General features: G+C 46.5%; 1 protein-coding gene and 1 long non-coding RNA gene across 20 annotated transcripts in view; one reads left to right on the top strand and one right to left on the bottom strand.

Moving 5' to 3' along the window:
- The window catches only part of ANK1 (ankyrin 1), a 244,473-nt gene that overhangs the window by 80,605 nt on the left and 137,107 nt on the right, over positions 1-26,761 (top strand). For 4 of the 18 annotated variants that reach the window (XM_078347612.1, XM_078347611.1, XM_078347607.1 and 1 more), the window contains exon 1: positions 16,280-16,390. The exons of the other annotated variants lie outside the window; for them this stretch is intronic. In XM_078347612.1, coding sequence (XP_078203738.1) covers positions 16,364-16,390 — 27 coding nt within the window. In that variant the 5' untranslated portion in view covers positions 16,280-16,363. Of the gene's footprint in view, positions 1-16,279; positions 16,391-26,761 lie in introns of those variants that run through there. 18 annotated transcript variants of the gene reach the window in all.
- On the bottom strand, positions 12,624-16,130 carry LOC118146807 (uncharacterized). Of its 2 annotated transcripts, XR_008475973.2 has the most exons (3): positions 15,804-16,130; positions 14,718-14,851; positions 13,519-13,977 (listed from the first exon to the last, which is right to left on the bottom strand). It is a non-coding gene; the product is annotated as an uncharacterized LOC118146807 (long non-coding RNA). The 2 variants fall into 2 exon arrangements; XR_013525666.1 differs by lacking the exon at positions 15,804-16,130 and having other exon boundaries at positions 12,624-13,977; positions 14,718-15,036.

Here is a 26,761-nt window from a genome sequence, read left to right as displayed (position 1 = left end):
TTGTTCTCTCTTCTTGTAAACCATACCTATTAAGCTAATTAGGCTTATTTTATGTTACATTTGCATGGAAACTATTGTCAAGTAGGAAACGATGTTTAACCTTCTTTGAGTTATGTGGATATATACACATAACATAATTTCTAGCATGCAATTCCTAGAAATCTGCTAAGTTCTGATAAATCAGTCATGATTCTGGTTATTATTTTAAGATGTTGTTTGCCATGGAAATAAAATGAATAATAAAAATAAATAGCAAAATAAATAAAAAATAAAACAATAAAAGTAATATAAATAAAAACTTGCTTCTTAGGTGCATCATTATTATAATGAACTGTCATCCGATCTTTAACCATGGCCATTTAAGTCTTTGTCATCCATTTATTGTTTTACTTTAATTCTCTAAAAGCTTCTTTAAGGAGATTCATAGAAAACACTCTGACAAATACTTTGGAATACAGGTTTCTGATAACTTTAAAATCACATCATCAGACTGCATAGTAATCTCCAGAACTCTAATAAGGAAACTGACAAACTCATGAAACTGCTAATAACATCAAGCAGAATAAGAATGAATTACATGCAACTGAATGAGCCCAGGAGGATACTTTTTAAATAACTTTTTGCTTGAAACGTTGCTGTCTCTTTAAATATTTTCTTTTCCAGAGTTAAGAAAACTTTTTTAAAAAGCTGCTTATAGCTTACAGCAATTTGGTATAGTTTCGTGAACAAAAATGGAAACATTTACTTTTTCTCCTTCTCTGATCCCTCCAGAATTCCAACACTATCTGTGAATTTTTTTTAATGGCAATATAGTCATTTGCATAAGTTTAATAAGAATCTGTTCTTGTAACAGGACACAGTTGGAAACACTGATGATGTCACCAAGGCTTTGACTGAAATGTCACATTTTATGTGCCAGACAACTTTAAGTAACCAAGGTTGACTTTGTGGGGTTATTGAAGCCCTTGGAAAAATGAACAACTGATGTGGTCCCTTGAGTGCATGGTTCATATGGTTATGTTAAAGATGGGTAAGGAATGTCACTTGGCAGGTCTAGGAACCTCAGAATATTTTAGGGATTTTGAAAGGGGAGGAATTCATCCCACTCTACAGATATTACAGACAAAGTTTGATGGTCAGTCCTTTGCTTGGCTTCCTAGCCTTAATAGGGTTTTAAAGGTCCAATCTGAGAGTCCTTGTTAACAGTTCCAGCAAAACAAAACAGACTTAAAAGAGCTTATATGATCAATCACTATTCTTGCTGCACTTTTGTAAATACTCAGGCCAAGTTTAAAGAGACTACAGTTCTTTTGCAAATATATTAGTCTTACTGTAATTATCTTTGGTAAAATTGGGGGTGACTGTAGAGAGAAAATCCATGTTTCAGTAGGAACTATAATGTACCTGTTATTATATTCTGGCCTCTATGTTCTTTGAGATTTTTATCTACCTCTACACTGGACCAGAACCTGAATTCCCTTAATATCCGGCTGTGACTCTACAAGTTAATATTTCAGAATTTCTCCCCCCTTTCTGACTTGGGATCCCTAAAAACAAAAACTGTCCTTTTCCAGAAGCCCTGCAAGCTGAAGCCAGATGACTTGATATGAACTTTGGAGAAAGCACCATAATATCTTGTGTATGGATAACCTTTTTGCCTATTGCCCTATGGGCCATGTAGATCACCAGAGACATTCAAACTGCAAAAGATGCTTCTAACCTACAACCTAGACATTTTCTCAACTGACTGCCCTCCAGACGCAGAAATTTGGCTTATTCTCTACTCCAGTCATTAACTTACATTCTTCTTTCATTGCCATAGAAATGACTCTTTTGTGGGTGATTGAACATTCTACCAACTCAGTTTCTGGACTGTAAAACTTCTTGGAAAAGTTTCAGCCTTGCCTGGGACCTGTGAGGACCCGGGCCGCACAGCAGGAGGTGAGCAGTAAGCGGGCAAGCATTGCTGCCTGAGCTCCATCCGCCTCCTGTCAGAGCAGCGAGTGCATCAGATTCTCATAAGAGTGTGAGCCCTATTGTGAACTGTGCATGAGAGGGATCTAGCTTGCACACTCTTTATGAGAATCTAACTAATGTCTGATGATCTGAGCTGGAACAGTTTATCCTGAAACCATCCCCCTGCCTCCTGTCCATGGAAATGTTGTCTTCCACAAAACTGGTCCCTGGTGCCAAAAAGGTTGGGGAACGCTATTCTGTGGCATATTTCATGCTGGTTACTTGAAGAAACTACAGATGCAAAAGTAGCTGTAAGAAGCTGTCCTTTTGTAAAAGAAATCTACATCTATTAAGGAAACCTACATTAACGAAAGTATCTTCCTCAGGAAGATACTTATCTAGTTACTCTAGACAATATTCACTTTTTATTGGCATAGCAGGGCAGCCTTTGCTGGCCATGCATTTCCTCTCGTTGACCTTCCATGGCTGGCCACTGCCTCCTCCTGGAGGCCCCAGGCCCTTCTTCCTTTCTACAGCTTAGGACACTCTATCAGCTTCAAACATCCGACCCTTCTTTGAGTCTCATATTTTGTGGGACTCCCATGTGTAAATAGTATGTAATTATGTCTTTCTTCCTGCTCATCTGTATTTTGTCAACTTAATTTATAGCCCACCCAAAGAACCTAGGACAGTGGAGAGAAGCCATTTTTGCTCCTCTGCAGACAAAATGAAGCCAAGTGAAGATATTTGGGTTGGGTGATAATAATGAAGTGATTTGGAACTCGTGGAACAACTGTACATTAAGTGGATTACTTAATGAATTAGTATCAGCCCCAAGGGAGAGCTTTAGTGATGTGCTGCTGGGCCCTGTCCCTGGCCGAGTACTGATTAACATTCCAGTTTACAGTTGCCTGCAGACGCAGCAAGCAGCTGTATTTAACTCTCAGAGAGCCGGACCATTAAATGTATGCAGACGAGTGAGGCTATCATTGCTCTCTGTCTTGTGTTAGGACATACACAGGCATGTCATCATCACCTCTGAAAGACCTTGAGAAACATGGACAAACTAAAAGTATAGTCAGAGAAATGAATAATCATAATAACGATAGCTACATGTACTGAGCACATACCATCTGTGGGCACTGTGCTGAGCGTTGCACTGGCATGACCTCACGGCATCCTCACAGCAGCCCTGTGCAGTGGACACTTGTCAGTCCCACTGTGCAGTTGGACACACTGAGGTTTGGGAGGTCCCCCAGGCCTGACAGCCTTGCCCATGCTCTGGCCTCTGCAGCACAAAGACAGGTGGAGGGACTGTCCTGTGGCCCGGAGGGGGCAGGCTGAGCCCGGGAGGGCAGTGCCATCCGCCATCCTCTGTGTGGATGAAGGCCGACGGGAAGGCGGTGGTTTATTTGGAAAGGTGCTGATGGGCAGAAGCAGGACCAGAAAGAGTGAGTCACAGGGTGACAGCAGCTCCCATGTGAGGAGGGACTTCCGAGTCTTCTGAAACTGCCTTTGCAGAATTGTAAGTAATGAGAAGAAGCGAACGTGACTGACTCCAACTTGCTTTAATCTCACAGGCTAACTTGTTTCTTGTTTTGTTTTTTGCTTATTCTGGCACGGAAGTCAAGATAACTATGAGAGGAATTTATGGTTAAACTTTGAGGCAAGGAAAATGAAAACCCCGCTCCCTTGCTCAGAGATTGAAGCTGCATTCATTCGACAAGGTGTGAATTATGGTAGGGGCTTGAGCTTTGCTAGCTGATAGGCGGAGTTAAACAATGAGCTGCCACGCTTAGCTTGTTTTTCTACAAATTGTGTACTGCCCAGAGTCATGTAACCAGGGTAGGCAAGAATTATAACTTCTCCGACTGTCCCTAGAGATAACATCACTACTGTGAAACTGAAAATTCTTTTTCAGGGCCTTTGAGGTATTTTTTAGATTTAGCATTTCCGCAGACCAAGAGCCGCCACCTGGTCCTGAGACCCCCACCAGGGAACAGAGGCACTTGGTGAAGATGGTTTTAGACACCTCTTTGATGTCATCCCTTGTTTCCATTTCCCAGTCCCCTTTGAATTCCTGGGGAGACAAGTGTGAGAAGTTTCTCCGAGCTCATGAGGCCCTTCCTTTGGGCAGTGCCTGTTCTCAGCACATTTGGCTTCCTGGGCAGCGGACAAGATGAACCCATGGGGCTGTTATGCTTGGGTGGCACGTTGCTCTGGAAGGCCAAGTGGAGGTGGCACAGCTCCCTGTCAGGGACGCCAGAAGAGGGGCTCCACCCTAAATGACTCAGAGGTGCTCTGCTCCCATGTGGCCCAATGGACCCACAGCCACTGCTTACAGACAGTGGGTTTGCCAGCCACTTAAAGAGCCTTCGAAAGGCTTCAGGCCAGCTTCAGCAGAGGGGCCACCGATGGCATCATTATGGAAACACGTTCCTTCTGGGGAGTCAGATTCACAGCCTGAGGGGTATGGGAAACAAGCTGGATTGGCCATTGCCTGAGCTTTCCCTTTTTTGGGGGGAAATAAAAAATAGCCTCCAACCTTTATACCTCCTGACAGGAAACCGCAGACTCGCTGGTTCTTCAGCTAATTTGTGCACATTCATCATTTGTCAGTCTGAGGGAACTTCCTCCCCCAGCGCCACCTGGATTTAGGAAATGCCAGGCTGTGAATAATCAGGCAGACCTTGTCCAGAGCTGAGAGCAGAAATGGAAGCGTTTGGCGTCTAAATGCCCTTCAGGTTGGAGAATGACCCTTCAGCAGATGTTTAACATTTTAAAATTTATAATCAGCAGATCAGGGCTAAAGATGGAATTTAGGGGAAACTGAAGCTAAATTCTCTTTCAGTCTCTCTCTCACCCCCACCCCACCCCCCACTGCCTGCATATAACATACCCTCCCCACATCTGTGGATGCCCGTGTCTCAGGTAACATAAGAGTAGGGGAGCACCAGCCATCAGTCAACCTCAAACAACAGGCCTGATTATTTTCACAAAGTAGGAGAGGCAGAGCATCTAAGGTTTAGTCAGAAGAATGGATTCCAGCTTCAGTCAGTAATTAGCTATAGGATCATGGGCAGTGCAGTTTGATGTTCTGAGTTTCAGTTCTTCCCTATTTTTATCTTTTTTTGGAGATGGGGTCTCTGTCACCCAAGTTGAAGTGTAGCAGCATAATCATAGCTCACTACAGCCTGATCTCCTGGACTTAAGTGATCTTTCTGCCTCAGCCTCTTGAGTAGTTGGGGCTACAGGGATGTGCTCCCATGCCTGACTAATTTTACAGTTTTTTTGTAGAGGTGGGGTCTTGCTATGTTGCCCAGGCCAGCCTTGAACTTCTGGGCTCAAGTGATCCTCCTACTTTGGCTCCCAAAGTAGCTGGGATGACAGGCGTGAGCCACCATGCCCAGCCCAAGTTCCTCCCTTTGTAAAACGGAATAATAACAATTTTTAATGATAATTGAAACTCCAGGATGGTTTTGAGTATCACACACCATAGTGCGTGTTGATGCGTTTGCTAATTGCTCTACATTGTTTCTATAATGATTATAAGATGGAAACCCCCTGCTGGCTTGGAAGCTTTCAGAGCTGTGAATTTGGTGTGGATGTCGTGTTTGTTTTCGGATCCTCAAAGGATTGGGATAATGAGCTAAATAAATCTTGGCTAAGCCAGCATGTGTAAGGTGGTCATGCACTTAATTCAGTAACATGTACAAAAAGAACCGTAAGGCAAGAGATCAAAGCGGGGATGAAGAACGACTCCCCAGTTAAGGAGCGTCACCTGGGAGTGTGAGCCCTGAACAGACCACATTTGTGTGGTCACCTGGGCCTGGCCATCCACAGGCAAGACCGAGACTTACAGGGCAGTCATGCTGCTCGGTGACCAGTGGAGATGATAATCCTATAGCAAAAAGTTAAAAAAATAATAACAAATAGCCATTGCCAGCACGGTGCAGGAAAACACCCATTTTCTGGTTGGAAAATCTATAGTGCCCACTAAGGCCTCAGAAATGTTCATAAACTTTGCTTTAGCCAGTCTAGAAAATTATCTGTGAAAGATCTGAAGGAAATAGTCACATTCAAGCATACAAAATCTTAATTGTAACATTGTTTAAATTAGCAAAAATAATTAGAAAGCACCTACATGCAGCAGTAGGGGGGGTGTTAAATGAAACAGCAAACATTTTTGTTTTTATTTTTATTTATTATTATTATTTTTGAGACAGAGTCTCGCTCTGTCACCCAGGCTGGAGTGCAGTGGGCGTGATATTGTCTCACTGCAACCTCTGCCTCCTGGGTTCACTCAATTCTTCTGCTTCAGTCTCCCGAGTAGCTGGGATTACAGGCACCTGCCACCATGCCCGGTTGATTTTTGTATTTTTAATAGAGACGGGGTTTCACTATGTTGATCAGGCTGGTCTTGAACTCCTGACCTCAAGTGATCCATCCTCTTTGACCTCCCAGAGTGCTGGGATTACAGCCACCACACCTTATTTACAATGGGTAAGTGGCATGTCCCAGGTTCCATGGCCTAAGTAACAAAGGCTCACCCAGGACTGGGACCATCTGACTTCAGTGCTTTTCTCTAGACAAGGAGCTGTCAGGAAAAGTTGCTCTGGAATTGAAACAACCCTGTGGTAGCTTGGGTGGGATCAGAAGTTGCATGGTGGGTCTGCAGTGGTGGGCCAGAGCTGTCTGAGTTGGTACAGCAGGTAGTCATGGGGTGCTACACTCATAGAGGAGGTGGGGTGTCCTAGGCCCTGGCATGCTCTCCAGAGAAGACCCTTTCTGGGTCTGGCCTTAGAGCAGAGGGCTGCTGACCTTAGGGCTGGCCAGGCACAGTCTCCAGAAGGAATCCTCTTCCTTTTCCTCTTTCATCATGATCTCCTCTACCTCCTCCTTCTCCCCCTCTCTTCTCTCCTTTCCTCCTTCTTTCCCCTTCTTCTCTCCCCCTTCCTCTCCTCTGTCTTTCCTCTTCCACCTCTTGGTAGAGAGAAACCCATTCCTCCTTCCCACTCCCTTCTTCGGCTCCCCCTTGTAGACGCTTAGAGAGAGGGAAGTTTTGGAGACATGATCTGGCTTTCTTCAGCTAGGGTCGTTTGAACACTAGTATTTTACTCTCAGATTTAAAAACAAGAGAGAAGTCAATGCTCTAAGATTTCAAATATTATCTCAGGACTTCTTAGAGGGGATCAGAGACTTTACGTGATACTGCCTGGCCTCTTCAGCATCCACTTCATCATGACCACTGCCACCACCAGCAGTGCAAGATCCATCCAAGACATCACCCATCTTCAACACCATTTCCTGTCAATTCCTAGAGACAGTCCTGCTCGCAGATACGAGTTGCAATGTTGGGCTAGCTATTCACAGAAAGAAGGTGAAAGGGCCGTGACAGACAAGGCAGTACGGACTCTCTATTTTCCATGCTGGGCTTGAAGGGAGTATAAATTAACATAAATAAACTACAAATGACTCAAAGCCCCATTAGAGTCTCATCTGCGAGGCAATATAGCATCGTGGTTAAGGGAAACCACCTGAACTCGAGACTTGGATTGAAGTCTGCATTTCTCACCAGTCCTGTGACCTTGGTAAGCACATTTCCTGCCTCGGTCATCTGATCAGTAATGTGGGGGTTATCACAGTGCCTGTCCCATCAGATTGCTGGAGTCATGAGTGAATAACTATGCAAAACTCTAGACCGCATCTGCTTTCTTTACCCATTGCATACCTAGTACTATGGCTGGCACATGATAGGTGCTTGGCAAATATTACAAGAAAGGCAGATGAGTGAATAAATGAATGATGAACAAATGAATGAATGAGAACATAGTAAGTGCTTAATAAATGTTAATTATTAGCATGATTGTGAAGTATCTAATTCTTCCATCCCTCCTCTTATAAGGATAAGAAGTATAGTTTTACGGATTTGTTTTTTCCTTTCTTTTTCTTACATCTATGAATAGTAAAACTGTTAGCAAGAGCATGGTCCAATGCAGGCATAACCAGGGACTTCTGAGGAAAGGAAGGGCCTGAGACATCTGTAAACTGGATGATCATCATGGGAAACCATCAAGAGTGGAGTTTGCCACAATCTGCTCTCTGACAACTTTGTGTTGCTTTTTTCTTTTGAGACAGAGTCTAGCTCTGTTGCGGAGGCTGGAGTGCAGTGGCGCCATCATAGCTCACTGCAGCCTCGAACTCTCAGGCACAAGCGATTCTCCTGTTTCCTGAGTAGCTGGGATTACAGGCGCCATCATACCCAGGTAATTTTTGTATTTTTAGTAGGGACGGGGTTTCACCATGTTGCCCAGGCTGGTCTTGAACTCATGACCTCAAATGATCTTCCCTCCTCGGCCTCTGAAAGTGCTGGGATTACAGGCATGAACCACTGCACCTAGCCTGTGCTGCGTTTATATGATCTTTTCCCTCCTTTTTTCCCTTTATCTTGCTCCTTTTTATACACAATAGTGGAAAGAACAGGGGATGCATGAACTCTGCTCTGCAAAGATCCTGGACAAATCGTGTTATCTCCCTGGGCTGCCATTTCATTCTCAAAATGAGGACACAGGCGCCGTCACTCTGTGAGTTCTTGTCCAGTCTATCATACTCTGGTTCTGTGATTTTTTAAAATAGCTTAATGTCAAGGTATACTTGAGTGCCTAAGCTTGCGGTTTCAAAGTGTAGTCTGGGGACCCAGGGAGCTAGCTCCTCAAAGACCATTTCAAGGGGTTCTAGGGTCAAAATTCTTCATAATATGGCAACTTTCACTCTCCCTCTCTTGTAAGTGTAAAGGATCTGAAAAGCTCATTAGTATTCTTTGTGATTCCACACTGTAACCAACCTTTAAGAAATTGCCCCTTGTTGAGTTTTTATGTAGTATACGACGAGGATTTCACAATTAACTGAAAAGGCTATTAAAATACTCCTCCTTATTGCAACTACATATGCAGGTGAAGCCAGATTTTCATAAACTTCAACCGACACAACATATTCCACCATGGTGATGTAGATGGCAATATGGGAACATATCTGTTTTTTCTTAAGCCAGACATTAAACAGATTTGCAAAAATGGAAAGCAGTGACCCTCTTTGCACTGATTTTTTTTGTTTTGTTTTGGAAAATATAGTTATTTTTCAGGAAAATATGTTGCCTATGTTAATGTGAAATTGGTTTATTATGCTGTGTTCAAATGAATATATACATAGTTTTAGAAACTCTCAGTTTTAATTTCTGATATAGTAAATATTGCTAGATATAATTCACATTAAAAAGAAACTCTATGGGGCTGGGTGCAGTGGCTCATGCTTGTAATCTCAGCACTTGGGAAAGCTGAATCGGGAGGATCACTTGAGCCCAGGAGTTCAAGCCCAGTCTAGGCAACATAGTGAGATTCTGTCTCTACAAAAAATAAATTTAAAAAATTAGCTGGGCACAGTGGCACCAGCCTGCAGTCCCAGCTACTTGGGAGGCTGAGATAAGAGGATTACTTGAGCTCAGGAGTTCAAGACTATAGCCAGCCAAGATTGTGACAATGTGCCTCCTACCTGGGTGACACAGCAAGAATCTGAGAGTGAGAGAGAGAGAGAAAGAAGAGAGAGAGAGAGCTTTATGAGAAAGAGAGGAGAAAGAAAGAGCTCTATGAAACACACACACACACACCCCACACACAGGGGGAGAGAAAGTGAGAGAGAGAGAGAGAGAGAGAGAGAGCTCTGTGGGGTCCTTAATTTGTTTACTGTAAAGGGGTCCTGAGATCAAAAAGGTCAAGTTCCATTCGACACTATTCTAAGTTTACCAGAACGACTGGGAGTTTGGTCTTGAAATTTTTTTCAACTAAGCATCTGTTGTGTAACCTCCTTAACTTTTTAGTTCCCCCACTCTTCATGCTGACTTTTTAAAATGAGTGAGGTCACTTTTCTGTTTTCATCGTGTTTTGCCTGAATGTAGGAATCTCACAGCACTCTAAGCCAGTGCTGAGCAGATGGAGATGTGTGAGGTTTAAGCGAATGAGAGTCAAGTTTTCAGAATCTGGAATATATTCTAAAAATATTGATCTCTTAAACTTGTAGCCTGAGCAAACATTTAACCTTAAATAAAGTAAATCAGTAATCTCCCTCCTGTAGTTACCCTCTCATTGAAAAAGACCAGATTATTTTGCAGGCAATTCATTAGTCCCTCTCACAGACAAGGCGAGAAACCAGCCAACTCACTTTATGAGTTTAGTATGGCATGACACTCAGACTGGAGACAATATAGGAAAAGAAAACGACAGGGCAATGTGGGGATTCTTAAATATGTACACATTCTTTGATATACTTCCCTTTGATAATTCCCCTGCCCTTGAGGGTGGGCTGGTTTAGTGATTTGTTTCTAGCAAGTAGAATGTGGCAGAAATGATGATATGTGATGTCTAGACTAGGCCATGAAAGCCTCATGGCTTCTGCCTTCTCTCTCGGGTCACTCTGGGAGAAGCCAACTGCAGTATAAGAGGATGCTAGGCAGCCCTATGGGAGGTCCATGTGGTGAGGAGCTGAGAGCTTCTGCCAACAGCCATCTGAGGATCTTGGAAATGAATTGCCAGCCCCAGTTGGGCCTTCAGATGACTGTATCCCCAGCTGACATCTTGGCAGCAACTTCTTGAGAGACCCTAACCCAGAACCACCCAGATGAGCTGTCCCTGAATTTCCGACCCACAGAAACTGAAATACAAAATGTATGTATTTTAAATCAGCAAAATTGGAGGCTAATTTGTTATGCAGCAGTAGAAAATTAAAATAACCAATATAACTTATGAATATATAGGTGCAAAAATCCTATAGAAAATTCCACAACTCTAATTCAGTGGTGCTAAATTACAAGTAATTCATTATGACCACGAAGGGTTTAACCCAAAAATGAAAGGACAGTTTAGCATTAGAAAAATCTATTAATGCAATGTACCACCTTCACAAAAAGGAGAAAAAATTTTGGCTTTCAACATTCATTCATGATTAAAAACTTTAATAAACTAAGACTAGAAGCTAACTTCCTTAACTAATAAAAATATATCCACAAAAATCCTACCTAAACATTATACTCAATGATAAAACTTTAAAAGCAGCCGTGTTTAAGTTAGCAACTAGATAAATAGACTATCACTCTTTCCATTTGACAATATACCGGATATCTCACCCAAGGTAATAGAGCAAGAAAAGCAAAGAAAGGGCACAAAAACTATAAAAGAAGAGAGCGAGAAGTCCTGATGCGTGAATAGTAACTGTCTACAGAGAAAAATGAAAGAGAATCATGGTCAGTTTTTTTGAAGGCTAGTCAAGTGAAGCAGTGGGAATGGAGAAGGAACAAATCAATCTGTAGCTGACTGTGACCAATTAGTTGTAAACATCACGTGGACCAACCAGGAACAAACTATTAGACATTATGAAAGAGCTCAACCAGATTTCTGGCTACAGACTCAAGATACAAAAGTTCATATATCTACAGACTGTAACAACCCAATAAAATATAATCAAACAAGAGGGTAAGGGACCAAGAGAAGCTCTGATGCTTTTTTTTTTTTAACCCTCCCTCCCCGCTTGCTTGCTCTCTCTCTCTCTCTCTTTCTTTCTTTCTTTCTTTCTTGGATCGCATTCTCGTTACCCAGGCTGGAGTGCCGTGGTATGATCATCGCTCACTGTAGCCTCAATGACTTCCTGGGCTCAGGTGATGCTCCCACCTCAGCCTCCCAAGTACCTGGGACTACAGACGTGAGCCCATGTCCAGCTACTATTTTCTATTTTTAGTAGAAATGGGTTTTGCCATATTGCCCAGGCTGATCTTGAACTCCTGGGCTCAAGTGATCGGCCTCCCAGAGTGCTGGGATGACAGGCGTGGGCCACCGTGCCCAGACGCTTGGATGCTTTTCTAGAGGAATAAAGCAAGGAGACTTTCTCACCAATATGAAGACTTACTACAAACAATATTAAAACTTACTATAAAACATATTATTAGTTGTAGTAGCAATGAGGACATTATGGCATTGGTACTGAGATAGACTTAGAGGTCAGTGGATCATAGGAGAGAGTCCCCCTCTCCAGCAGACTCATGCACATGTAGACTTAACATAAAACGAACATGACACTGCAGTTTCGTGGGAGAGGATGGGCAATTCAATAACTGGTGCAGAGATATTTCATTATCCACATGGTAAAAATCAGAACTCAACTCACATCATACACAAAATAAGTCGTGGATTTAAAGATCTAAATATGACAAGTAAAACAATAGGCTGGGTGTGGTGGTTCACGCCTGTAATCCCAGCACTTTGGGAGGCCTAGGCAGGTAGATCACTTGAGATCAGGAGTTCGAAACCAGCCTGACCCACATGGTGAAATCCTGTCTCTACTAAAAATGCAAAAATAAGCCAGGCATGGTGGCACGTGCCTGTAGTCCCAGCTACTCAGGAGGCTGAGGCAGGAGAATCGCTTGAACCTAGGAGGTGGAGGTTGCAGTGAGCTGAGATGGTGTCACCGCACTCCAGCCTGGCAACAGAGCAACACTCCATTTCAAAAAAAGAAAAAGAAAATAAAAGGAAAAAAATCAATAAAATAAATATAATACAGAAAAAAATTGTATAAGTTCAGTGTAGAAGTATACTTCTTAAATAAGACAAAAGAAACACAAACCATGAAGAAAATGATTGTATATTTGACACATGGAAATTGACACTCGTCCATCAAACAATGCCATTTTCAAAAGTGGAAAGAACCACACGCTGATGGAAGATACGTTCAATGCACATAACTGAAAAATGATTCGTATTCAGACTGCAGTGAACTCCTCCACCTCAATAAGAAAAAGACAAACAACATAACAGAAAAACGGGCAAAGGGCTTGAATAGTAATTTCATAGAAGAGGAAAAGTAAATGGCCCATAAACATATGAAAATATGCTCAACCTCATTAGTAATCATGGAAATGCAAATAAAAAGCACCACGCCGTGCCATTTTATACCAACCAGATTGACAAAACTGTTAAAGTCTGACGATAGCAAATGGTGTTGAACTTACAGGGCAACCTCGATAGGCCGGCCATTGACAGTGTAAATTGGAAGAGCCAGTTTCAAAAACAAGTCAGTGTTATCTAATAAGATTGAAGATATATGTATGACACTAATCAGTAATTCTCCTGCTAGCATAAACACTAGAAAGATCTTGCATACGTGCATTGGAAAGCTTTTATAAGAATGTTCATAGCAATAACGTTTCAACAGGAAAAAGTTGAAAACAGCTCAAATTCCATTAGCAGTAAAATGGATAAATATTTGTGGTCGCAGCAACTCAGGAGGCTGAGGCAGGAGGATCGCTTGAGCCCAGGAGTTCAAGGCTGCGGTGAATCCAGATGGGGTCACTGTACTCCAAGCCTGGGCGACAGAATGAGATCCCACCTTGAAAATAAGTAAGTACTGTGTACTATTTGCCTACAATGGAATATAATGCAGCAGTGAAAAGGAATAAGTGACTCCTGGATGAATTTCAGGAACATCATGTTGCATCAAAAATGCAAATAACAGAAGAATCCACACAGCGTAATACTATTTATTCAGTCAGAAAACATTGCAAAACTAAACAAGACTTTGTTTAAAGATACAACCATAAGTGGCAAAATTATAGAGAGAAGCAAGGGGTGATAAACACAAAGTTCAGGATAATTACCTCTGTGGGGAGCGGGGCGTCAGGTGGGTGGAATCCCACGAAAAATTGGGGCGCTGCAACCCAGAGCCTCTTTGTTAGCTGGGTCATGGGCACACAACACTATCGGTTTACCATCTTTCATGATGCCTTCCAGATGGGTATAGACACAGATGGGGAACGTGTATTGGCTAACTGTGAACTGAAGTAAAGTGTTAATCTAATGCAAAATGGTGCACGTGGCCTCCAGACCCTAGATCCAAATGGCCTGGGTAGCGACCTGGTGCTGTGTCTTCTTGAGGAGCTCTCTTAATCCCCCCGTGCCTCCGTTTCTTCACCAATGACTGGATCTGACAACAGTGAATCACAGAGTAATTATAAGCGTTATACATATGACTTAATATTTTGTCAAGTGCTTAAAACACTGCCTGGTACCAGGAAAGCACTATGTATATGTTTGTTAAACAAAGGGTGAGGCTTGTGAAGGATTCTGGGGAAGTGGAGGGGAGCACTGAATTTTCAAGGAATCCAGGAGCAAAACCTCAAAGGCCTGGCCCTGCACTTCCAGCGTGGGGACAGCTTTTGTGGCCCTGTTTCAAAGCCTGAGGGGAGACAAGATATTCTATGGCAGAGAACTTGGGAAGCCCTTGGGACAGTCTGTTGATGAAGGGAGGGACAAATGTCACTCCGATACACAGTCCATGACATGCCTGTCCTTAGCTCCTTGCCATGGGGGGAGCTGCTGCCGGGAGTGAGTTTGGGGGTCTCAAGCACATCGTCAGCCGGCTCCCTGAAACCAAGCTGCGTGAGTAACCAGCTCAGCTCCCTTTCACCGGGGAGTTGGTTTGCCCCTGAGCATGCCTGGCCTTTTCCTCCACTTCATGTATCCGAGGGAGAAGAGCCTTAGGTTGCCAGGGTGGGGGGTGGGGGAAGCTGGTTCGGGGGTTAAATTCTGAAGTCACCTGGTTCCCAGAGAGACCGTGCTGGTCCATCTCAGGCCTGCGGGACCGGAGAGGCACCATGTTGCCACCGGAAGCACGGCACAGGGAATGAGCAGGATCTGACGCTTGGAATTAAACTCACTACTTACAGGGCGTTTCCTACTTCAGGGGACACTCTGTGTTCGTAGGCTGGTGTTTTCAGAATCTGGGAATTCCAAAGAGAAAAATATTGTTCCTCCTCTTCCCTGGATGATGAAACGGCTTCTTGCTTTCATTACTCCTGCTGGTGACAACCACAGTTCGTTCCAGAAGCTGTTACTGAGCCCTTGCTATGTTCGGAGTCTATTTCGGCCTCATTCTTGCCTGTGAGTAGGGTGCACGCCATGCTGCCACCTCATGAGCCTGGCCCAGTGTGTGTAGCAAGTGAGACCATCTGTCCTGCACTTTCAGACAGCAGTGAGGTTGTCTGAAGTCATGTCTAACGTGACCTGCTTCTTTTATATTTTTTAGCTTCCTGGCTCTCCCCCGCCCCACACACAAAAAAAAACAAACATTGTTTTGAGTCCAAGAGCTTCAAAGGCTCCTGCTTAGGGACTGCGCTGTGGTGGCCTTGGCGGTTCCTTCTAGTCCACATGTGGCCCAGAACGCCCTTAGGCACTATTCCCCGGGAGATGGCCCAGCCCCAGTGGGGTGTGCTCCAGTCAATGTGGAAAACAGAGGGCTCATGAAGCCGATCTCGGTGGCATCTTTCTACAGCAGCAGTGCTCTCATGACAGTTTGGTGCTGCCGGAAAGCTCTAAAGCCAGATGGCAGCCTTTTCAGGGGACCTGGACCAGCAGGAGGCCAAGCATCACATGAGGAGGGCTAGAGAGACCCTTCTCAGGGAGGAGTGCCCACCCTAGAGAGGAAACCATGGAGAGAGCCAGCCCCCACCTAATGGCACCATCCCCAGGCCCCTAGCCCGGCAGCTCAGCTCCTCGGGGTCACCTGTTCCCTCTGCCAGACACCAACTGCCATTCCAGGGCGAGGTGTTCTCACTGATAAAGCCACACTGGGCAGGTGAAACCTCATCCCATTGTTGGACGGGCAGATGTTGCAAAGAACGGCTTCCTAGACCAGGCCTGCAGGAGCTTGGCCTGGAATGGCAGCCTGGCTCGCAGGCAGCCCCGACCTTCTGGCAGCCGTGGGACGGCCTGGGCCCCCCGCCCTCCTGGCCGCTGTTTGTCATGACTCACCTCTGGTTTCCAGGAACGTTATTTTTGGCCCCGGTGTTATTAAGATTGTGCCCAGATTCCCTGCAAATCGGCCACTAACCAGCATGGACCCTAGTGAAAGGACGCGGAAAACAGAGGGCCCAGGGCTGCGGGGCAGCGCGCTCCGCTCCTGGAGGCTCCCGGCCTTGGAGGGCTCCAGCCTCCCCAGGGGCCCAGCACCGAGGACTCTTGGGCCCCACACCGCAGCCCCGACGGGGTGTGCGCCCTGGCCCAGCTCTCCCCGGCTGCTCCCGAACCCGGGGCACCCAGGGGTCCGCGCAGGCCGAGGCCTGGGGAGCAGGGCCGCCTGGGGTTGGGGGAGGAGGTGCTCGTGTAATCTGCTGTCCCCAGGCGGGCGCCGCCCGTCCGCCCGCGCGTGCTGGGACCGCCCGCCCGATTGCGCGCCTCTGGGGCCGATAAGGCCTTCGGGGGCCTGGCCCGCACATCCCAGGCCCGGCAGAGGCTGCGGTGCGTCCGGCAGCCCCAGCTGCTCCTCCTCAAGCCCCGACGGCCCCTCGGCAAGCCCCTGCTGAGGGACCAGCATGCCCTGGCCGGTGGGCTTCTGCAAAGTGAGTACTGGGCGGCTGCTTGGGAGGCGGGGCGGAGGGTGCGGGGAGTTGACAGGGCCGGGGGCGAGTTGTCGGGAGCGGGTACCCAGGCCGCGCCTGTGGGCAGTACGCGGGCCCGGGCAGCTTTGCACCGCCCCCCACAGGCTCCCTGCATTAGCATAGATGCACGTCGGCCCTGTAGCTGAAGGGAGCAGGTGGCCTCTGCCCTACAATCTGAAGGCGGTTCATATTTTTTACATCCAGAGATTTGCTGTCAAATTGTGTTCCAACTACCTGGGTCTCTGAATTATATCCTGTCAGCAACAGCGCCGGGGAGGGATGGTTTTTGGGTTATACTCCAAATCTATGGAGATCCCAGAAGCTTTCCTTTGAGTCTGCTAAACTGCGTTTCGTAGGTGTGTCCTTATAGGCTGCGGGGCGGGCTGCCCGGCTAGGGGCTGTCACCGTCATTTGGAAGGGGACTTTGGCTTGTTTTCTCCAAGACCGGAGGCCGGTGATCCTGTGGTCACACCTGCTCGGTGTTTTGGATTTATGCTGTTAACTCGTGGAGGGAAAGGCGGCTAGGAAGGAAGGGAAAGCGCCACAGCGTGGCCTTGGGAGATAGGGTCTCGTGGATGGTTTTCAAGTGATAATGGCGCCTTAGCGAGGCCGCTCCAGCCTTCTCGTTCTTGCTGTGTAGATAGGGCCTGTCCTATCTCTGCCTGGCAGCGCGGCCGGCCTGCGCCGTGTCTCAGTGTCCTGTGCTGCTTCTTAGTTTGGTGATGGGTTCAGAGCCCAGAGTGGGACGTCAGGCCACACGCTGAGAGGATAGTAAGTGAAAGGGACTCTGGTTTACTAGCCGGCAGAGCACCTCTTCTGCTTGTCTAAAAGTCTCTGGGCGCAGGGGAAGCAATATTAAGCAGGAAATTCTTTCTAGTGGCATCTGCACAGTTTGCCTTTCTTGGTTGATTTTTTTTTCCCCTAAAGAGAGGGAGGCTCTCTGTAGAGGAAGCATGGGCTTCCCACTATAGTCCCACCAGCCTCAGGCACTGCAGTTTAAGTTTGCTGAGGCCGCTCTAGGGCAGAGGTTCAGAGTGAGGCTTGGAGACCTGCTTGCAGCCAACCTCAGAAGGAGGCGGGTGACTGCAGGTGTCCTGTGCAATGTGTGAACTATCTTCAGACTCAAACGCAAGTGTTTTGCAGGAATGAGGAGTGGCCGATGGAAAAATTAAAATTAGTCTCCTTTCACCAACCAAGTAACAGCCTTGAGCCACTTTTCTCTGTGTGTCAGTTTTCTTGTCTGGGAAGTGGGTCTGCTGTGAGGCTGAAGTGAGGAACTCGGTTATGAAAACATTAGCAAAGGGGACAGAGGCTTTAAAGCGGTTACTGTAACCAGGACCCATAGACTCAGCTCACCCTTGACTCGATGGGTCAATTATAATGAGTTTCTTCTCTGTTATTGATGTATAATAATTTACATCTTCGTGGGATACATGTGAGTGTTTCACGCATAGGATGTGTACTGACCAAGACAGGGTGTTTGGGTGTCCATGGCCTTGGATGTTTATTATTTTGATGTGTTGGCATCATTTCAAGTCCTCTCTTCTGGTCACTTTGAAATGTGCATGGTATTGCTGCTATTGTAGTAGAGTCACCATATTCTATCAAACAACGGAGTTTATTTCTTCTATCTAACTATATGTTTGTACTCATAACCAACCTCTCTTCATTCCCCTTGCCCCCCACCCACCCTTCCTCCTCTCTGGTATCTATTGTTCTATTCTCTTGGCCCAAGAAATCAACTTTTTTTTAGCTCCCATGCATGACTGAGAACATTCAGTATTTGTCTTTCTGTGCCTGGCTTATTTCACTTAACATAATGACCTCAAATTCCATCCATGTTGCTACAAATGACATGATTTCATTCTTTTTCATGGCTCAATGGAATTCTGTTAGGCAACTGTAATTAGTTTATTTATTTATTTTTTGAGACAGAGTCTCGCTCTGTTGCCCCGGCTGGAGTGCAGTGGTGCTATCTTGGCTCATTGCAACCTGTGACTCCCATGTTCAAGCAATCCTCTTGGCTCAGCCCCCTGAGAAGCTGGGACTACAGATGCGCACCACCATGCCTGGCTAATTTTCATATTTTTAGTAGAGACGGGGTTTTGCCATGTTGGCCAGGCTGGTCTCGAACTCCTGACTTCAGGTGATCCACCCATTTTGGCCTCCCAAGGTACTGGGAATATAGGTGTGAGCCACCACGCCCGGCCCATGACAGTTTTTAAACCCAGATTGCCACCTCTCACCCCAAAATGGTTCTGCTAGTGTCTCTGCAAAACCAGCTAACTTATTTTGAGATTAATCAAACTGAAATATATTTAGAAAAGCAGGGTTTCAGTTGTTGCTGTTTGCAGACAAACAGAGAAAATAGAGCGTTTTGTAAGGGTAAAGTGACTAAAAACCTTTGTCCTCAAGGTCTGTTTAACAACCTTTAACAAACATTTGTGAAGCACCTGTTGTGTATCAGGTCCTGTTGGGGCACTGGGAATACAGCAGTGAATAAAACTGACAAAAACTCTCCTGGCAGGGGAAGGAAACAGACTAAACACAAAGGAGTCAAGTACATTCTGTAGAAAGGTGAAAAGTCAGTCCTGTTATTGAGGGAGAGGGAAGCAGGCAAGGAAAACAGGATGTGTGGGGAGTTACACAATTGAAACAGGGTGCTCTGAGACAGCCTCAGTGAAGTCCCATTGGACAAAGAGGTGAAGGAGACAGCCAGGCCCAACTCCATAGGAAACGGCACGTGCAAAGGTCCTGGGGCAGGCGTGTGTCATGGGAATAACTGGGAGCAGCATGGCTGCAGCAGAGTGAGGCGGGAGGAGCAGGAGGAGGTGAGGTTGGAGAGACTGGGAAGGGGGCACAGGAGCAGAAAATGCAGGGCTTTGTACTTTGATGCAGGGATTTTACTTTTGCCTCAAGTGAGATGGGAAGCATTAGACAGTTTTGGTATGAGACAAATGGCACCATTTGACTTCTACCTATACCTGTGACTTCCTAATGCGTTTGGAACCAGGGATTCATGTTTTGTAGGGATACCAAATTAAACCACCTGATATAGTGTGGCAAATGGCATTATCATGCAATTCTAGTGCAGCTGTTCTCAACTTGCTTCCCTCTGGGATACATGGGTCTAGTGGGTGATGTAATTCTGCGTGACATATTTCATGGCCATATCTGGGTATTAGTAATCCCCCTCTCTCTTGCACTTTCCTATTTAATGAGAAAATAGTGCCGTAGATGTTCCTTACTTAAACATTTACCACTGGTAATATTTAAAAGGAGATGGGAAGATGGGAGCCTCTGTAAACGCACAATTCCTATGTGATTTGTAATCACAGCTGCAGAAGATCCTTCATGGGCTTCTTGGGACCTTGGTATGGATAAAGCAGAGCAAGGTTCTAGAGCATGAGCTGTCAAGAAAGCACGGGTGCAGGCGTGCAAGAGCAGCGCTGTGGTAGAGGGGCTCCTTGAACGTGCTCTAACTTTCAAAAAGTAGCGGTGGTCTTCCTACAGGTTATCTCACTCCCTCTAATCCATTCTTCACACACAACCAAGGTGCATGTTAGAAAGGCAAATCTTACCACTTCACTTTCTTGCTTTAAATCTTCAGCAACTTCACCGTGTTCTTAGAACAGAGTCTAGACTCCCTGAGATGCCTCCTGTCCTGATCCCGCACTGTTTTGTTTTATTTGTTTGTTTGAGAAAGGGTCTCCCTGTGTCCCAGGCTGGTGTGCAGTAGCGTGAGCATAGCTCATTGCAGCCTCCAACTCCTGGGCTCAAGTGATCCTCCCTCCTCAGCCTCCAGATTAGCTGGGACTACAGGTGTGTGCACCTCCACGTTCAGCTAATTTTTGTATTTTTTTTGTAGAGACAGGGTTCTCGCTATGTTGCCCAGGCTAGTCTCAAACTCCTGGCCTCAAGTGATCTTCCCTTTTTGGCTTCCCAAATCACGAGGGTTACAGGCATGAGCCACCTCGCCTGGCCCCACTGCTTCTTATTCAGCACTCCCACGGTAATTGCTCCGGGATACTGTCAGTTCCTTGGACAGGCTGCACTTGGAAATTTTTATATGATATTCAGAAACTCCACATGGGTGGGACTCAGGCTGGTCTCGTTCACTGCTGTGTCCTTGGCACTTAGCACAGTGCCTGCCACATGGTAGATGCCCATTAAATGTTGGTTGCATTCATGAATGAACAGTAAGTTATTTGCAGAGCATCTCATGGTTGATGACTGCTTAGCAGTTTGCTCATAAACCTGTGATTGAAAATTATTGCTCTAGAGGTTTGCGTGGATGACTTTTCAGATACTCTGCTCTTGGGATTTTTAAAAATTCATAAAATAGTTTCTCCTTCCTGTGAACTCTCATTGCACTTTATCAGAACCTCCCTCAGGGCTCTCCTCATTTTCCACACCTCCCCGCTTATTTATATATATGTCATCTCTCCTCCACGCTGCAGGCGGGCGGGAGGGCAGCAGCTCCGTCTGACTCATCTTTGACTCACTTCCTTTTATTTTCCCTGGCTTCGACCAAGGTCTTGAACCCAGAGCTGAAAAATAGATTTGTTAAATGAATTAATTGGAAGTCCATGAATGAGTCTGAGCTCCTGATTCTCCTTTGCTTGCCCAGATCGTGAGCATTGGCTGTTAGGAAAATGTTGGCCAATTGATTTCGGGAAGGTTTGGAAAATAGATTTGCAAGCTGGCCCGTGCTAGATAGGTGGTCACAGCCTGACCGCCCCGTTGGCTGAGGGTTCTCGGCACAGCCCAGCTTGGACTGCAGCCCTCTCAGGGCAAGTGTGGCGTTTGTCATCATTCTCTGACAAGCAGTGACAACCAATTAGAAATCTAGTGAGAAGTGGAATTGTTTTCCCCGCTGCCTCCCACTCACCCTAGACCACCACCCTCCCTGGCTGCTGCTATCTGAGCAGAGGCTGATTCATCTGCTGAATTTACTGTCGGGGCTCAGGAAGAAAAGTGCATTACGGGAGAAAGCCTCACTGCTGCTAATGGGCAGGCGGAGCAGCTGCTGAAACCTATTAGCGTGTTGGGGAAGGTGGCAGGAATGAGACAGCGTGTGTTGCCTGTGCAGGAAACTTGTTTACAGACAGATTAGGGAAAACAAAGCAAGCAAATGACCCTCTGCCCCCAGCACTTCTCTCCTATAGGAACTCCTGGAAGGGTTTTCCTTCCCAAGAAAGCTCTGAGTCCCCCAGCAGTGTCTGGAAGGCAGCGGAGAGCCTCTGTGGCCCTCCCCCGGGGTGATATTGGTCAGAAAGCTGTTCTGCCCTTTCCAGAAGTGGGAAATGAAGCAATATTTTGGATTAAAGACCATCTGGTTTCAGTTTCCTTCAGAAAGTTAATGTCTCCAAATGGATCACCTGAGGTCAGGAGTTCGAGACCAGCCCAACCAACACAGCAAAACCGCATCTCTAAAAATACAAAAATTAGCCGGGCATGGTAGTGGGTACCTATAATCCCAGCACTCGGGAGGCTGAGGCAGAAGAATCACTTAAACCCAGGAAGTGGAGGTTGCAGTGAGCCAAGATTGCCCCACTGCACTCCTTCCTGGGTGACAGAGTGAGACTCCATCTAAAAGAAAGAAAGAGAGAGAGGGAGGGAGGGAGGGAGGGAAGAAAGCTGAAAAGAGGCTGGCACAAGCGCAGCCCTTCTCCACCTCTAGAGGTACAGCCATTGATCGAGGGTGATGATGACTTGCAAACAGTGGAGTGGATTCCAGCTACCCAGAAAACCCATTATCAGCCTGGTGCCACCGCCTGGTGCCCTCTGTCCTGCTCTCTGCCCACTCTGGCAACCTCTCCTTTGGGTGGGGGAGGTGGGCTGGGCCAGGGTGTGCACCTGTGGTTTGCTTTTTCTCCAGAGGGAGGCAATGGTTAGAGGCCCCTCATCTCGCATCTATCTAACCTCTAGCAGTCTAAGTCCCTCTTGGGGCTGGCTAATGTTCTGTCTACACGGTGTGATTTGAAGGTACCAGAATGCCTTAGTAGTCCTTAAATACCTCCTGCAAACCCCATTAGCCAGGAAGTCTAAAGTTCTGCCATCAGAGATTATTCCTTAAATTCTTAAAGGGGTTTTATATCGAAAGTCTTCTATTAATTGCATGCATTTAAAGCTGTATAATAGGATCTTGAGTTGTACAGATGCAGGGAACTGGTTCTTAGTGGGATTAGTTGAGGATTAGGCAAACACCAGAAGTGAATTCAGGGCAGGTCATGAATTGCGGGGTGCAGAGGTATTGGTGCCGTTGTTAAGAGGGGAGGGGAAGCTCACTCGATAACTTAGGACAGTGGCCGGGCTCAAGATTCCTTCCCAGCCTGGCACCACTTTGGAAGGCCGAGGTGGGCAGATCACCTGAGGTCAGGAGTTCAAGACCAGCCTGGCCAACATGGTGAAACCCTGCTCCACTAAAAATACAAAAATTAGGCGAGTGTCAGAGTGGGTGCCTGTAATCCTAGTTATTTGGGAGGCTGAGGCAAGAGCGAAACTCCATCTCAGAAAAAAGAAGATTCCTCCTTAGGTGGTCGGATACCCTACGACAGTCTGGCCTGTCACAGCATGGAGAATGCAGTTTGGTGAGTGATGTGGGGCTTAGAGTGGACCTGGAGGCGGGTGACAGGAGCTGCCGAGATTCTGGACACCTTCTCACGAATGCATCATCCAGATGGTGACAGGGTCAGTCCAGGGGTTGGCTGGGCTGCTTGGCCCTGGGGTTTTATCACCTGACCCTCCACCAGCTTTTCAAACCTTGTGTGTGGAATAATGTAGTTTTACCATACAAGAAGTACAGCACTTTCTTTACGTATTTCATCTTAATGTGGCATTGAAACTACCCTGGGATGTAGGTGACATTGTCGTCGCTTTGGAGATGAGGAAACAGGGCTGAACAGTTTGTCGATTGACCCACATTTCCCAGCGAGGTTCCCAGCTCACGTCTGTCTCCTAACCCTCTAAGACAGACGCTCTTCACCACACTGGTCACGCTGAAACTGTTATTTAGATGCCTGTCTCCCTGCTAGTCTGCAGTCCCAGTGCCCAAACTGCCTGGTGCAGGTGAACCTGTCCACACAGGGCCTCGAGGCTGGCAGTGTGACCTCAGGGGCCCAGCAGCACAGCACCTGGTCCAGCCTGTGGGCGCTGTAGCCAGAACGCCTGACCTCCAACCCGTGCTCTTCTGCTTTCTGGACATTATCCTTGGGCCAGATACGTGGCCACCCCGAATCTCCAGCCTGCATCTGGAAACTGAAGACCATCGTGGTTACCCTGGGGCTGGTGTGAGCCATATAGGAAATCAGAGCCAGCCTTTTGGGAAATGTTGGTTATTAGAAACTTCTTTGGAATCACAGGTTCTTCTCTGGATCAATAACTCTTAACCTTCTAAGAACTTTGGAAATTTAAAAAAGATCTTCCTACTTTCAACATAACTTTGACTCAGGCCAACAGAATGTGTGGAGTAGGAAACAGTAAATCACACAGTTCCTTGTTCTCAGCATGTGGGAAATGCTACATTCGAACAATATCACAGAGGCTGAAACAGGGAAGAGTGAACTCTCTGGCCAGGAAAACAACGGAGTGTGCCAGGGAAGCTTTGCAGAGGAAGATAACTTTGAATGGGCCTTGAAGAATGTGTGGAGAATTTCACAAAACAGAGATGCCTCATGAAAAGCATGGCTTGTGTGTTTGAGACAGGTAGGGGGACAGAGTAGAGATGAAAATGAAGAGGCAGACAAGGGCTGGTTTGAGGAGGCTTCTGAACGTCGGCCTGAGACTTTGGTCTTTATTTCACAGGGGTTAGGGAAGACCACAAAGATTTGTGAGTAGAAAAGTGTTAGGGCTTCAGAAAACCCCCTCTGGCAGAGCTGACGAAGAGGGGTCACTGGAGTGAAAACCAGGTAGGAAAATATTGCCCCTCTACTGGTAAGACTCAATGAGGGTCCTAAATCTAGGGGATTGGAAGGTCATGAATATTCTTGAGTAGCGACTGTGTACCTGCCACGGTGCTACGTGATTAAAGATCTCAGCATATTCAATGTTCACAGTGGCCACATAAAAAATTACCCATGTTACAGATGAGGAAACTGAGATTGCTGCTAGGAAGAGTGATGAAATAAAGTTGTTTATTGGGGATATTGACTGGCTGGTCATGCAGGTGCCCCTGTGATCTGAGATCCAGTTCTGGTAACTTGATTTTAAGACACAACCAGAGGACAGTAGGTTTGGAAACTTACTTAATGCAACTCATAGGCATCTAGTGTTCGTGTCAGAACCCCAACTTCACAATGAGAAATCTGACTTCTCCAGTCTCTAGGGTTCTTCTGTGTTCTCTGGTCATTGAATTCTGTCCCATCAAGAAAACCTAAAAGGCAAGTCAGTTGCCGATGTCCCAGTAAGGGCACAATCAGAGAGGCTGGAGGCAACATGGTCTTGAATCTGTGAAGACTCTGCTATGGCCTGATGAATCATGCATGCCCCACAGCCAAGAGCATTGTGTTTGTTGCAAATTGCTGATTAAATAACATTGGAATAGAAAATGAGTCTCACTGCCTGGTGTCAATGGCAAGCCGATTGACAGCAGCTGCTGGGGATGCTGTGTTGAGAAAGATTCTGAAGCCACTTTTAGGCTTATGGGCAAGAGTGCTGTGATAACTTAGCAACCTCTGCCAGAGGCAGGGGGGTGTATTACCGGGAGTGTTACGATAGCAATTTCTAGGCCACTGATATTTTTCCTCCTCCTCCTCCTCCTTCTCTTCTTTCTCCTTCTTCTCCTCCTTCTCCCTCCCTTCCCTCCTTCCTTCCCTCCCTCTCTCCCTCCCTCCTTCCCTCCCTCCTTCCCTCCCTCCTTCCCTCCCTCCTTCCCTCCCTCCTTCCCTCCCTCTCTCCCTCCCTCCTTCCCTCCCTCCTTCCCTCCCTCCTTCCCTCCCTCCTTCCCTCCCTCCTTCCCTCCTTCCCTCCCTCCTTCCATCCCCTCCCTCCCTCCCTCCCTCCCTCCCTCCCTCCCTCCCTTTCTTCTTTCTTCTTCCTTTTGAGACAAGGTCTTACTCTGTCACTCCGGCTGGAGTATGGTGGTCATGGCCCACTGCAGCCTCCACCTCCTGGACTCAAGTGATTCTCCCACCTCAGCCTCCCCAGTAGCTGGCACTGCAGGTGCAGGCCAGCAGGCTGGCTAATTTTTTTCTTCTGTCTCCTTCTTTAGTTTATCAGATGAGCCATGTTTTGACTGCTATTCACTTAAGAGATATCTTGTTTTTCAAGGATGTTTGTAGCTAACTAGTGCCATGCCTCTGTGTCAACTGCACTAGTTTACCTCTTAGAAGGTGGTATGATACCACATGGTTTCCAGTTTCTTATTTCTTCTAGTTACCCCTCTCAGGTTAGGCTGGGGTGGGGTATTGGGGTGGTAGCCCTTAAATATAGGTCAGAGAGCCAGTAAGTGGCAGGGTCTGACCTAGGACTGAGTGAATTCTAAGCCCAGCTCTTTCTACCACACTGAAGCCATAGGCAGGGGAGGCTTTTCATTATCAGATGGGTGTGAATTGCCATTCAATATCACCGGCCAGAATGGACTTTTCTCATGTTTTTGATATAATCATCCACAAACCGTGACTGCTAGTCTCCACTGGCCTCCACCAGGGCCAGCCCCTCCACCACTGTTTCCCTGCCCCTGTTCAAGCTCAGCCCATTCCTTTAGGCCAGGCCAGGGCTCACCCTCCCATCCAGCTTCCCAGCTCCTCACCCTCTGGGCCCCTTAAGGCCATGACCCCCATCAGGCATCCCTCTGTGCTTTGGGATGTCTCTGGCACTAAATAACTACACGTGGAGTGGAAAAATGAATGACCACCAGACACCCACTCTAACTTGAGTGTGCACGAGAAACTGTGAAAACGTGTCAGGCTTGCTACGCTGAGTGATGCGTTAAAGGGAACTTGTACCACCACCACATTTGTTCTTTTCTCTATGGAATCTGCCATAGAAACTGCCTTTTATTAGAACCACTGTGTTTCTCAGATTTGGTTAAAAAGTGTCTGCAGGACAGGCGCCATGACTCATGTCTGTAATTCTAGCACTTTGGGAGACGGAGGTGGGCAGATCACCTGAGATTGGGAGTTCAAGATCAGCCTGACCAACATGGAGAATCGCCATCTCTACTAAAAATACAAAATTAGGCGAGTGCGGTGGCACATGCCTGTAATCCCAGCTACTCGGGAGGCTGAGGCAGGAGAATCGCTGGAACCTGGGAGGCGGAGGTTGTGGTGAGCTGAGATCGCACCATCACACTCCAGCCTGGAAAACAAGGGCGAGATTCGACCTCAAAAA

This window comes from Callithrix jacchus, chromosome 13 (genome assembly GCF_049354715.1).
Source record: "Callithrix jacchus isolate 240 chromosome 13, calJac240_pri, whole genome shotgun sequence".
In the NCBI taxonomy this organism is placed as follows: Eukaryota; Metazoa; Chordata; class Mammalia; order Primates; family Cebidae; genus Callithrix; species Callithrix jacchus.
This window is presented reverse-complemented; position numbering and strand designations above follow the sequence as displayed.